Source organism: Pezoporus flaviventris, unplaced genomic scaffold, assembly GCF_033815535.1.
Source record: "Pezoporus flaviventris isolate CSIRO_AGI_PZ_B2104156 unplaced genomic scaffold, CSIRO_AGI_Pfla_v1 ptg000001l, whole genome shotgun sequence".
NCBI lineage: Eukaryota > Metazoa > Chordata > Aves > Psittaciformes > Psittacidae > Pezoporus > Pezoporus flaviventris.
The window spans coordinates 39,437,613-39,452,653 of NW_026892549.1; the positions used below are offsets into that span (position 1 = coordinate 39,437,613).

The window sequence follows — 15,041 nt, forward strand, 5'->3', positions numbered from 1 at the left end:
TTTAAAACATTTAACAAGACCAGCACATCTTATTTTCATGTGTTTTGAAAGTGACATAGACGGCTCTTAATCAAAACTGCTTTCCCTCTTCATGAGTATGACTGTGAACTGTCACGACAAACCACCAACAGTGTTAAAAGATTTCACCACTAATGGAAAAGTTATTGTTCACAAAAAAGCATATAAAACAGGGCACAAATGTAAGTGTCAGCTAATTGCTTTAAATTCTCTCTATCTGGTCAACATGTGAAGTAGACTTTTCTGACTAACTTGTGAAAGATAGACTAGATCATGTCATAAATGACAGAGAGGATAAAACAGTTGCTTTTGGCTTTTAAAACTCATGACAGAACTATATCTTGATCATTCTGATCAGCAACTCATTTTTCTTCTTCAATGTCATATTTTAAATGCAATATGACAACAGCAGCTGTCACTTCAAATACTGCCTGAAAGAGCAGTCTCTACTGAGATCACACAATGCTTGAGTAAAAGCCTTCCAATGACATGGTCATCTAACTACTCATGGAGTGCAACACTGGCAGCAGAGCAAGTGCAGAATACAAAACTAATCAGAGATTTAAATTATGAACTGCTGAACTTAACAGAGAAATGCTTTGGTGGACTGTAAAAAGCAAAGCTTTTGAAAGCCTTTAAGAGTTCAGAAGAAGCTGACAAAGAAATGTATCAGGTTTTTTCCACAGTCTGAAGTGATACAGGACAGCTCTACTCAAAAATAGTTACCTGAGTAATTTTAAAAGATAACTGCTTTGGTTGTGTGACAGGGTGGTCCCCAAAAGCTAATGAAGTAGGAGAAGGACTATTCTGTCGAACCTGGAATATATGAGAACAAAGTATTTTAGATAGAATTGTAATAATTATGAACACAGCCTTGTTTACAACTCATGGCAAGAAAATCAGATAGAATAAAGAAATAAGGTATCCTTATTAAAGAAAATACTACTTGGAGTACTGCACTGAGAGCTATCACTACGCTGTAATACATCACTTGTAGTTGAGAAAGGATGCAATATATTCTCTGAGAAAACTAAAGATTGTCACTTTTGGGAAACAGACTGAAAGATTTAAAACAATACAAGACTAACATAAGGTGATGTTAGACTTACACAGACTTATTTTTCTGATTCTAAGCTTTCACAACCCAAAAATAATGTGAGTTATTTTTGGAGTGGTTATTTTCCATGGGAGAACCACAAAGGGGAAGCTAGTGTTGATCATGACACAAATCCTGTTAATAAAACTTTCCAAAATCCACCAGTTTGTGTGAACAAGACCGTCTTCAAGCCAAATTCTACATTCTGTATTACACTCCATACTGCTAGCAAGAATAAGATGATGCTTTAAGTTGAAAGTATGTGACACAAAAGCTGAGGTCTACCAGCAGAGAAAACAAATCCCTTTTGTAACTGGCAGAATCTGTTTGGCAATCTAGAATCACATGTGGATATGCATAACACTGCAATTGTGCATATGAGGAAGAAAACAATTAATTAGCATAAAAAGCGAAGAGAAGTTTAAAAGGATACAGGCAAATCAGGTGCCAGTTACTAAAAAACTTACAATTTATCAAAAACTGAGCTTTTAAAGTCCCAAGTTAGTGGTCTAGTTTCTTCATAAGTAACAAAAATCGTCCCCTTTGTATGAAGTTTCTAAATAGGTGTCATTAGAGCATTTTAACATTTATTCAACATTTTACATAATTACTTTGAATTTAAAAATGATGTTTTAGAAAAAAAGTCTTAGCATTAACAGAAAATTTAAGTTTTAATATTTAATTTGATCTTTTTTTTTCCCATTGAAGTAATGAACATCTTCCCATGATTCCTTACTTTCAAAACTCTTCCGCTGAATATAATTATTTTCAATTATGCTACTTTTAGACTATCGAAGTTTCTCCAGCAGTTAAGAAATTCACAGACTTACAGAAGAAGGAGCGGAATGTGAATTCTGAGGAGATCGGATTGCAGGAGGTACGCCTCGCACTGGACTAGAGCCGTTTCCACCTTGGTACTGCAGAGAAGACGGAGCACTCCAATTAGTCAATCTTATTATCAAAATACGTTAAACATCTACTGAATGATACAGCTCATGTGTACACAAGACTTGTAAATCAGATTGTACTACTTTTAGTAGTGCGGTATCTGGCAATTTAAAAAAAGCATGAAAGAAAATGTTTTTTGTTTTTTAGCTCAGGTTGCAACAAGAGACAGTGCATCTCTACTTTAATGTTTAATACTTGCAAACATACATAAAGAAAAGAAACCATTCTCTCAAGAGGCTTCTCCATTACAAACAAAAATCCTTTTAACATAAAAAAGTGCTAAAAGTACATTTTAAAGCTCAAGAAAGTTTTACAAACACACAAAAGCCTTACCTCAAAATAGTCGCTAATCTTGTGACCACGTCCCCCAATATTCTTTCCTGAAAAAAATATATCAATGCATGTTAGAATTAAATACTTATAGATGTGTCTTACATTTTTACCTATAATGTAATTATAGCAAGTCTTACCACTTGTTAATTGGTTTTCTTTGATGTGCTACTATTTGATCTCCTTATGTAGATAATTAAGGCATTTGCCACAACAAAGATATTTGCATATTCCATTCATTGAGAAATCAGAAATTAAGTCACACTTCAATTCCTAAACCAGATTAACACAGATTCAGCAGTAAGCTTAGACCTCTTCTAGATAAAAGGAAACTCATCTCTCATCCTACAGATCAAACCTTTAGCTTCAAGTCCTTCCCCTTTTTAAGCACTATCTCAAAGTTCCTTAACTTCCAAAATACCAAATTATCCGAGTTTACTAACATTATATGATCCAGGTGAGTCCCTGTGCCCAAATGTCCAGCCCAAGTGCCAGTTAACAGTGAGGGCATGGAGGATGACAAGTACTTACATTCCCCCCAACCTGATCATGAATTGATTAACTCTCAGGGTTAACTTGGGAGATAAAAGAGCTGAATGAGAGAGTAGAATTTCTTTTATCTTAATCAGTATTGAGACTTGAGGAGCATCAATGTGAATGAATCTTTTTTCAATTACCTATATGTGGCATTCCAGAGATTGCACCAATGCTTTTACCCAGTGTCATAAATGCTTTCATCTATTTGGCCCTAAGATGACTGATAAATCTTAAGGCTGTCTCTTGTATAGGTGAGACTACTTGTTAGGATATACAGACTATTGTTCAAAGCTTTTTCCTTTATAGAAAAAAAAAATGTTTTGATGAATTAAATCATCAGACATAGGTCCAAAAAAGTAATTTTGGACTATTTAGTAAAGATTTCAAAACACTTCTGTAGTTTCAGCTCTAAAGAATTCTTTCTAGTCCAGTATGCTGGCACTGCTGCTAACTTTGTGTCACTAAGAAATATCACAAAGAAACAGAAGTATTTGGCAGCCCATTTTGTGTCAAGACTTTTAACAGAAATATTTAGGTAAACAATTACACACACACAGTATCACAGTATGCTAGAGATTGGAAGGGACCTCGAAAGATCATCTAGTCCAATCCCCCTGCCGGAGCAGGAACACCTGGATAATTCAAGCACTTAGAACAGCACACACATGACTCCTCCAGTAGTTGCCCTGTTAGTGTTCATATTGCTGCTACTGTCCTTCAGCCAGTTCTTTACCTACTCTGTAATTCTGCATTTCTGTCTTCATGCTTAATTCTCATATATCACTTTATCAAATTAAAATTTGCTTTCACACAGATAAATGAAGACAAGACTGCATTCCCTTTTAGTATAGAAAAATCTATTCTGTATCATGTTACAGAACTCCACACTGAAGAAATATATAAAAATATTTTGGCACAGCCAATTACGAATAGATTTACACTGATTTTATCCCACTTCCAATTACGGCTGTGCTGTAAATGATACCTTGCGTCAACAGTTATGGCTTATTTTGCATATCACAAAGTCAAAATCCTAGGTATGCAATATAAAAGAGAGAGAACTCTTGAAAATAAGAACAACAGTGGTATTTGCTGTACTTCCACTGTCCTGTATGTACCGCTCCAATATGCTGCAGTTTCCTAGGCTAGCTCCTTGAGAATACTGCTATGCAGACTATTCCATTTCACTGCGGTTGACGGTAAAATAGCAATTATAAGACACTATTATAATGTTGTCTATGACAAAAAGTTCCTAAAATTTCTATAATCTCTAATTTCAACTTTCATTGGTAGCAGGAAGGATAAGCTTCTAGAACAATGGAAGTAGGAAATTTCATTCAAGTTCTTCAAATAAAGCAGGTCTCTGAAGCAACACTTACAAAGAAATTAATTTTAGTTGAACTACATAATTCTTCTACTAATAGCATGTTGCATCATGAAGACTTCCAGATATGAAAAGTGATGGAACACCTTATCCTTGGTGCCATCTTAAGGCATATCAAGGATAAGAGAGTTATGAGGGGCAGTCAACATGGCTTCACCAAGGGGAAGTCATGCTTGACCAATCTCATAGCCTTTTATGAGGAAATAACACGGTGGATGGATGATGGCAGAGCGGTGGATGTGGTCTACCTTGACTTCAGCAAAGCATTTGACACAGTCTCCCACAGCATCCTCACAGCTAAATTGAGGAAGTGTCATCTGGATGATCAGGTAGTGAGGTGGACTGTGAACTGGCTGAAGGAGAGAAGCCAGAGAGTTGCAGTCTATGGGGGGGAGTCTAGTTGGAGGCCTGTATCTAGTGGAGTGCCTCAAGGGTCAGTACTGGGACCAGTATTATTTAATATATTCATCAACGATTTAGATGAGGGAATTGAGTGTACCATCAGCAAGTTTGCTGATGACACTAAACTGGGAGGAGTGGCTGACACGCCAGAAGGCTGTGCTGCCATCCAGCGAGACCTGGACAGGCTGGAGAGTTGGGCAGGGAATAACTTGATGAAACATAACAAGGGAAAGTGTAGAGTCCTGCATCTGGGCAGGAACCAGGTTCCAGTGTAGGTTGGGGAATGACTTGTTACAGCAGTGTAGGGGAGCCCACACTGTGCCCTTGTGGCCAAGAAGGCCAATGGCATCCTGGCGTGTATTAGAAGGGGGATGGTTAGTAGGTCGAGAGAGGTCCTCCTTCCCCTCTACTCTGCCCTGGTGAGACCCCATCTGGAATATTGTGTCCAGTTCTGAGCCCCTCAGTTCAAGAAGGACAGGGACCTGCTGGAGAGAGTCCAGCGCAGGGCAACGAAGATGATTAAGGGAGTGGAGCATCTCCCTTATGAGGAAAGACTGAGGGAGCTGGGTCTCTATAGTTTGGAGGAGACTGAGGGGTGACCTTATTAGTATATATAAATCTATAAAGGGGGAGTGTCATGAGGATGGAGCCAGGCTCTACTCAGTGGCAAACAATGATAGGACAAGGAGTAATGGGTACAAACTGGAACACAAGAGGTTCCACTTAAAACTTGAGAAGAAACTTCTTCTCAGTGAGGGTGACGGAACACTGGAACAGGATGCCCAGGGAGGTTGTGGAGTCTCCTTCCCTGGAGACATTCAAAACTCACCTGGACACATTCCTGTGTAACCTTATCTAGGTGTTCCTGCTCTGGCAGGGGGATTGGACTAGATGATCTTTTGAGGTCCCTTCCAATCTCTAGCATACTGTGATACTGTGATATCTGAAGTGACATTTCCTAGCTCAGTTAGAAACCAAAAAAAGCTAATACAGATGTTATCAAAACTATTTCCTCTCCTCTTTTGATGAATTTTTTATTTTGAAGTTAAATTTACACCATTCCTTACCCAAAAGTTGTATCAAAGAGAGGACTGATAAAAACTGTGCTTTGTAAATACAAAATCAGAAATCAATCTCATCCTGATTTCCCCAACCCTTTAGACAACTACCTTATCCATAGAAAAGAAAGAATAAGATTAGATTTTTAAATATACTTGAAAAACAAGCAATCAGTTATTATAATCCACAATTCTCTTTCCCCCTTACCCCCTTACCCCCTTACCTCACCTACTGAAAAGAAATACAAACCACAAAGGTAACTCAAAGATGAGAAGAGCTTCTACAGTTCTTAAAAGGTGTACTGAGTTGTATCATAGCTGCAGGCTGCACACATATTAGTGCACAATTCCTACAGGTAATCATCAGCCCAGTTCAGGTTTTACTTGCCCATGCCTTCCAGTGACAAATGAGGGCAGAGGGGAGAGGATATGTAATTTAACTTCCAAAACGCAACACCTTTCTTATGCAAGCAAAAATACAGATCTTTTAAGGCTAAGAGTGAAAACTCTGTGCATTATAATTTGACTAAATACATGTAGTAACTATTTAATTAATTTAGATTTTAGTTTACCTTGGCTGCTTTCACTCTGAGTGTCTGCTTTTCTTTTTCTTCCTCTGGAAGGTTCTGACTGTTTCTTCTCTGGAGTCTACAAGCAACAAAAAGAACATGATTCAATAGCAGCTCTATTTATTTATTTTATTGCTATATTATTGTGAAGTAAATGTAAATCCTCATTCACAAAACATGATTTCACAATTCAGCAGGGATGTAATTTCAGATTATAGTTGAAGCAGATAATAATGATCCTTGGTCAATCAGATAAATATAAGCTAGAAAAGATATTTAAGAAAGTGAGAAATAATTCTTAATTAATTTCCCAGAGGCAATTCTACATATTAATTGTTAAGCAATTATACCTTTTCATCCATTGTGGGGTTTATGAACACCCAATTTGGTTTCACCATGGCTACATTTTACCAATATCTTTGTATCTTTGTTTCTGGGTGTTTTAAAGCTCCGTACTTAGGGAAATAATCTGATTTACAATAGTGGTGTTTTCTAAGCTTTGTCATGCTGTAAAAACAAAGTCCTAGTGCTTCGATAAGAAGCCAATAATGTTATGCATTTTCAGAAGTGCAGGAGTCATGTCCAAACTAAAATAAACTGCAGATTTCTAGAATCTGTTTAGGATTAAAAAAAAAAAAAAAAAGAGCAATTTCTCAAAATTTGAGTATCCGCTTGGAAAGTATCGCCATCTCCACCCCCTTATATTTGTATCTCAAGAAGGTAAAAAAAAAAAGCATCAGTGGTAAGTGAAAAAATCCAGACCTGTTAAATTTTTAATCCAGAAATATTATATATAATTGCCTAGAAACTACAGTCAGCATGTATAACACAGATAACAAGAAAGGGCTGTGATCAGAAGCATCTCTAAATTATATTTGCTCTCCCTTGATCTGAGGATTCAAACCACTTAGTCTCCCCAGTGTAAGTTAAATTCTACAAGCTGCTTTAGTTCAAGGAAAAGATACTGCAGCTGTGTGTGTATTCAGCCTCTAAGCAGCCTCATAACAGAAACTCGTGAAAGCACAGAAGCCATTACACGTGCTCTGTGCTACAATCAAGAAATCAATGATCCCCAATACTTCTGACTAAATTTGAAATCAGTGATAAGATGCTTAACTTTTTTTATGATATCATTTTATTATTCCACTGTATTTGTCACTTTGTACTCCAAGTGCCCTTTCTCAACACAGCAAATGATACCAAAATTCAAATTTCAGTTTCTAAATCTAGTTATGTTTCAGTTTCTAAATCTTCACATGGATACTTTCAAATATAATTTTACTACTAATACACTAAAATATTTATTTTGGCAAAGAACTACTTTAAGTTACCAGTGATCCGTAGAAAATTATCAGTCTATAAAAGAACAGTCAGGACAGAAAGGTCTTTCTTATTTACATAATGTATTTTTTTTTAGAAGTTTTATCTCTGTGGACAGCTTCATAAAAATACATTTGGAAGTTTCACAATTGTAGCTGTTGCACTTCGGGCTACAACTGAAATTAAAATTAAATACATTTTATCTTAAATAAACTCTTCCAACCAAAATCTGCATCTTTTATAGTTTGTCTTTTACATTCGCAAACTGTACAACACAGACTTCTGGAAATGACCTTATCCTCAGACTGCGTAATTCTAAAAGCAGAAAGCATAGCTTAGGAATATTACTGTAATTACTTGCAATTACTGCCAGGTAAACAGGTGACATTAAGCTATCTTTCCACAAAAATAAATTGAAACTATTTAATCTAACATTTTCATGGTATTTTGTTTTCCAGCTTACAATTCTGCAGTTATCATTCTAATGTAGTCAGTTTTGCCTACTATATCAAGCAAAAAAAAACCTGTTTAAAAGCCAATTAATGACTAAATATTTAAGATTTCCCTCACCAAAAATAGTTTTGAGCTGCAGTGACTGAAGTCTTGTATTTTAAAAAAGATATTTAAAAAGGTTAACAGTTTTAAAACTGAAGCTCAAGTAACTCATGTCTATTTCCTTAAGCTCTTCTGATTTCTCTCAGTGTTTAATTTAACCTTCCAAACTAAAAAGTATTGGCACACTAATCAGGTTAGTAATGAGGTTATCCAACAAGGTCACGTTCACCTTTTCCAATTACAAAACTCACATGGTAATGTACAGCTTACATCACTAGAATACGTTCTCCAAAATCTCTTCTAATGAACGAAATCATATGAATTACAAGAAATTGAAGACTAATGGGGCTGAAGAGTATCCTGAAAAATGAAGACTGAAGCTGCTTTCAGTTACTTCAGAAGGATTTACATATAGTCAAGATTTAGATTAAAACAGCACTACTTCACAAGCAAGACAACTAGTTTTGAAGTTACCCAAAATTAGATTGCAAAGCTATGTTACTTACACCTTGGCCCACTACCACAGCCTCATAGATCCTAGTTTACCTTTCAATTTTAATGTGCTTCCCCTGAGTCCTGTCTTCACCTTTACAGTTTTAAATCTTGGCTTTCCACATTCTCTTTTATAAAATAAAAATTTCTAAGAACCAATTCTCAGATAGTTAATCCTCTTAAAAAAAAACCCACCTAAGATAACTATTTTTATGTATTTTATGTATAGTTACATATTTTCCACCATTATTGTAGAACTGGTAACAACATAAGTCAGGAATTTAATTTTGTGGACGAAAAAAGAAATTAACGTGTAATAAAATACATTGTTTTTCCTCTTAGAAGTTAAAGTCTCCAGTATGATTGTTATTATTTTGTTGTTAGTATTTTTTGTATGCATAATGAATGAGTTGACAGTTTTCCACAATTATTTTGTTATAAATCCTACCCCCCACCCCAAGCTTCACAACTACAGCAAATAAATACAGCAGCACTGTTTTCCTCTGCAATGCATTATAAATTCCAATTAGATCAAACCTTTAGTTACTTCTGAAATGACACTTATGAGTGTTCTATATTACTGGGAATCACAGCAACTGAACAGCAACTACTAGAGAGCGGAGTGAAACATTTATATAACTAATCAAACTGGATAAACCAAGCCACAGACAAAGCTGTCCTCCTTTACATAATTTATTATCTATGGAGAACAGAAAATACTAGTTATAAATAAAATAGTGCATTTGTAACCAAAGGAGGGAAGAGTAATCTACTTAATGAGGGACGGTGGGGAGGGCCAAAATATCAGAAGACTACTAGAAACACTTGTTCACAACCTAAGGAAGCCAATTTAGGATTTATCTTAACTACAGATAGCTAATATACATTCAAATTAAGACCTATGTACCACATCAATAAAGCATTTAATAAAATAAAGATAAGGTATACATTTAAAAAGAAGCTGAAATACAGGTCTGGATATTAATATCAAACATCCAGCTAATGTTTACTGCTTACAATGCTGAACTGAATTCAGAAAATAAAGCCTGGTTCAAGATGTTTTGCAGATCAAAGTTTATCTCTGGGAAGTATCTCAATTAAAACTATTACTCAGAGAAGATGCCCCTCTTCATACATCCATCAGACAGACCAACAAGAGATGTATTTTCTGCAATCCCATGTGCAAAAAGTAAAAAAAGGAAAAATTAACACCAGAAACAAAAAGGGTGTTTATGTTGTGTGTGTGAAGCCTGCCTTGTTTTGAAAACTGTGAGACTTTTTCTTTTAATGTGTTGCTCAGTGATGAAAGCGCAGAATGGTGACATGGATGTACCATTACAATTTGATCAGAAACTGACGTTCTTGCTAGAAATTAATTTCAATTATTCTGAGATGAGCATTTCTACTTTTTTTCCGACCAAAATCTACTGTGATAAAACAGTTCTCTGCTTCCCATATGAATAAGTCTTTGTATTTCTACACTACCATCCACAAGAGAAACTTGCTATTATGATGAAACCTTCATTGTCACATCATTCAAAAAAACAACCAACAACAAAAAAACCCAACACCTCGACCACCACCACCCCCCTCAAAAAAATCCCACAAATAGTTTGCAATATTGAGAAGTGTGTTTCTATAGGATTACAGTATATAAGTAACCAGATGTTACTGTAAGAACAAAACTGTAAAAACTTATTAACATGTTTGGTATTACAATTGCAATTTAAGTGACAACTGACTACGTCTGAACATGGGTGAAGAAATCATATTTCATTGTTCAATGTCATTAACAGTAAATGAAAAAAAACGTCTTTCAGAAAACAGAAGACATCTGAAGCACAGAGCAATGGAGCGCTGGAAATCTATGTGTGCAGGGACTTTTCTAAGAAAAAGTCTACTTCTATTTTAGAATCCAAATTTTAGAACATTTTAAAATAAAATAAACCCATCTATCCCTACCAGAAGCACTGCTTGAGGTTAAAAAACCAAAGATAGGCATTGAACTGTCAAACTTACATGCCTTGGAAAAACCTTGCCTCCGTATCTCATTTATACAACTGTAAAATAATATTTTTATACACCAAAAAGTTATTACAGATAAAGTCAGTGTTCTGAGATCACTTGACTATTCACAGACACGCTATTCTGTCAAGTAATTGCAATAATGCACTGTAACCTTCAGGCTACTGCTGCACATTTCCATTACCACCCTACACCAGAACTGCCTCACTGCAACACTAGGGGAAGTATTTCTAGGAAAAGCCACGAAGAAAAGCAACAGGCAGACTCTTTTGCTTAAGAAAATAGTCTACATACAATTGAAAGGAAAATCCAGCTGGGAAAGACAAAGGGGAAAAAAAAACATAGTAGAGCCTTTTTCAAAGAGAAAAACATGAAATCACACAATTCTTTATAAGATATTGGTATTAGGAATAAACTAAATTCACTTGCTAGTCAGTCCAGTGAAAAAACAAATATCAGACAGTGTTTCATAGTGACTAAGTGAATGAACAATTAGGCCCCCAAGTAAAGCTTTAACATGTGAAAATAATGTTGAAAGCACATTCCAAACAACATGCCCTCTGGCACGACACACGCTCAAACACAGGTCTAGCCTTGGCTAGAAATGCGGTCCTGCTTACAATGGGTATAATCTGATTGATGCAATCTGTGACGTGCACAGGCAAAATTGTCAAGGACTCGCTGACTCCAAAACAGGTGAATTTTAAGAGCTGCCATCAGAGTACCTATATTAATGCTGGTCATTAAGAGGCAAATCTTCTACTCCAGGGAAATCTGCACTCTGCACATTAAAGCCGAATAACAGTATGAATCCTTTTTTGGATTCTGAAGGGGTACTAGGTAAGAGAACGCACAGTGACAACTGCAGCTTTTACAAATGCAGATGATAGCTACTGGCTGCACTCAGAGTAAATCTGTATTTTTGAAGAGAACACAGCAAACTAGTTTCTAGAGTATTTTCAAAGATGCAGCAAATGCCTAGGTGAACTTTATCTGTGCTGATAAAAATCTTGTTACTTATTAAACAAAAGACAGCAAACTGGTTTTAAGTATTTTCAGCTCCAAAAGCTGTACGTATCATCACAACATGACTACGTAGATAATAAAGAGACAGAAGCACCTAGTTTCATGACCAAAAATCGAAAGAAAAGGAAGTAATTTCTCCTCCTCTGAGAGATGGTATCTTTCAGTAATGTATGCTTTTCCTTATCTAGCTGCATATTTTGTATTTTACTTTAAAAGCTTCTATATAAAATAAGGTAAACTGGAATATAAAAATATTACTTGCAGCACTAAATTTCTTAAGTAATAAAAAATGTCCCCCATGTACTTACCTCCGATTCTTTATCACTTAAAGATCCCAAGCTTCCAAAGCTGTGGTTTGAACTTTCGTTATTTGTTGAAGCCTACCAAGACAAATAAAATACGAAATATTTTATGCAAATTTATACGGCAGCTAATCCACTAATATTATTCACAGTTATAACAAGTAACAGTAATAAACTGTCATGCTTGCAAGAGAAAAAAAAAAATAAACCTATTAACTATAGAGCATTTGTGACTTGCAAGGAAGATGAAGAGTTTTACAGGTGGACGTTTTGACAGGGCACAGCAAATTCTGTATTTCAATTGCTTTTAAGCCAAGTAAAACCCCAGAAACAGTCAAAACCACTTCAGTCTTATTTGGGAATAGCAAAACATCCAACAAAAAATCCTACCAAACGATTCCACAAAACAAGCTTAAAAAGCCAATACTGCTGAAGGTGCTGGAGACTATGAAAAAAACCTCATTTTTTTCATCATTTTTCAAAGAAAAAGAGGGTTTCATTTCCTCCAAGACAGATAGTAGGCTGCTGCAAAGATTTAAGTTTTTTAAAATCCATTCAGTAACAAACAACTTTTGACAATATTCTTCTACATTCTTTAAACAAATAATTTCCCCTAAAGTAATAAATTTAGACCGGAGGAAAGGGGAGAAGAAACTGTGAAATAGTCTCAAGTCACAATACTTCTAATTAGAAATTTTCTAATGCTGAGATCTTTTGAACACAGAATGGCAACAAGGACATTTTACTTAAGGAGTCTGCTCCACGTTCATATAACAAAAATGCCAACATCAGCTGAGCTTCTTTTTATTAAAAGAAAACCAAAAATCTTATGTCACTGGATTATTCTCCTCCATATAAGAAGGCAGAGCAAATACTTTGAAGTGAAACAACTACTTCCAAGGCAAATACTCATCTTGCTTCAAAGCACTGCATTCTAACTCTGCATCAGTTTGCAAGACAATACTGACGTGTGACACCTTCTGAACAACTAGACCATCTCTGAATCGAAATTTCTGGAGAAATGTTAACTAAACCCACAAAATTTCCGCATGTGCTTTTCCCCACAGGCAGTTGCTATTATGGAAAAGCCTATATGTAGTTCTTCCTTGCAATGTCCGAGTATGTGGTGATCTGAATCAGATAAATCAATCTCAGTAACCCATACACGCTATTTCCACTCTTGCTTACTGCAAAAGCTTGAAGATTATGTTCTTCCCGCCCCCGCCCCAACTATTCGAAAACTCTTCAGCAAAACAGTAGATACAGGTAGGTTTTCAAAATAGTAGCCCAAATAAATAAAAATACGTCTCAATTTAATTACCAGAAAAATAATGACCTAGAATGCTTCAAAAAATAATCAGTAAGTGCAGCTGCAATCTCTGTATTGTGTTGCTGTGCTAGGAAAATGAGAATTTGGTATGTGTGGATTTGGATAGGTATGTGCAGAGGATTTTTTCTGATTTTTACCTTAAAATTGAAAGCAGACAAATGGAGATCATATTTACACATCACATTTTCCCAGTTACCTTTGTACATCAGATCAAAAAGGTTTTATCAGGTTAATAAAAATCAGACAAGCCTCTATCAACAGTTCCCACCAAGACTAGAGACTGTATTAAGGAGGAAAAAAAAAAAAATAAGCGGGAGGGGAGGGAGGGAAAGGCATATTCCAAACACAGCCCAGACCTTCTACTACAGTTAGTATTATCTGCTTGGATATCCTGAACGGGCAGAAATAAGAGAGATACAAATCTGATATTGCCATTTTACTGATGGTGGGATAAATAAAAGGACTAGATACTGGTATTCCCCTCTGACTCCCTGCCTCCCAAAACTACAAAAAAAAAAAAAAAAGCAGCAAAAGAAGAGATGTTGCACTGAAGATAATTTGTGGAATCTTTCTGGCCAAAAGTGAGAACAATGTCTTAGGTAAGTATCTGCATCAACCAGAAGAGAGTGGTAGTAGCATCTTCTGCAAACAATTATCAAACCTTTTGGCAATATTAAAAAAAAAACCAAACACTTTATCATTCTATCCATTTGGAAACCAACTGGAAGAGAAAATTATCTGTTCAAACAGACCTTGGAACATGTCAGGGACAAGAAATTCATATTTTACATGGTAGAGTCAAAAAGGGAAATCAGTTGGTTTAATTTTTTTATGGCTAATTTGGATGAACAAATCGAAAATCTGGGAGTGGAATGAACTCTTTCTGAAAGTGAAATTAGCTGAACAACAGACAGTAACACAACAAAAAAAAACCCCAAACTTGAACAGATTTATGGAAATGGTAAGCAGCGACTTAGAGGGGATAAAACTTGATGATTACTTGTAGGGAAAATGTATTACACACATAGCAGCAGACAGATTCTGAGGAGGAAAGACTGGCATTCAGGCAAGGAAACAACACAAGTGGATCAAAAACTAATGGAAGTATTTACAAATACACTGGTTAAATGAAGTTAAATGAAGTTAAAAGAAGGTACAGAGCTAGTAATGAAAAAGGACAAGTGGTCAGCATTTACCTGAACAATTATGAGCTGAAAAATGAGGGGAGTAAGTAGTACTAGAGAATCCAAAATTTGCCTGTATCTAATTTTAATCACAAGATATGGCTAGTATACATTTTTGCAGTCATAATTAGAAGGCAATTAACAAGAGAAAAAAACAGTGCCTCAACTACATTGTGTCAATCCAACCTGATTCCTCCCCCTGAACAACTACCTCACTTCTTGGTTAAAATGGTAGTAACAGAAGTGATCTGTCACCCATTTTACAGCTTTGTGACAATTAACTTGCTGTCACTCCCAAAAACAAACTAAGAAGATGCAAGATTACTATGCACCAATTTCAACCCTTTACAGTTTGTTAATAGTCATCAATACATCACACGTCCCCAGAAATTTAGACTTCTGCTATCAGGCAGTATTTTGTTCTCTGGTCTACGCTGCTAATTAAAATGCAGAATAAGAAGTGAA

The 15,041-nt window shown here is 35.7% G+C and overlaps 1 protein-coding gene across 2 annotated transcripts in view; it reads right to left on the bottom strand.

The window, feature by feature from the left end:
* TLK1 (tousled like kinase 1) overlaps window positions 1-15,041 on the bottom strand; it is a 70,045-nt gene that overhangs the window by 28,863 nt on the left and 26,141 nt on the right. For both annotated transcript variants that reach the window (XM_061453266.1, XM_061453274.1), the window contains exons 3-7: window positions 12,069-12,140; window positions 6,346-6,421; window positions 2,396-2,442; window positions 1,945-2,031; window positions 745-834 (exon numbers count right to left, since the gene is read on the bottom strand). In XM_061453266.1, the coding sequence (XP_061309250.1) occupies window positions 745-834; window positions 1,945-2,031; window positions 2,396-2,442; window positions 6,346-6,421; window positions 12,069-12,140 (372 nt within the window). The remainder of the gene's footprint in view (window positions 1-744; window positions 835-1,944; window positions 2,032-2,395; window positions 2,443-6,345; window positions 6,422-12,068; window positions 12,141-15,041) is intronic.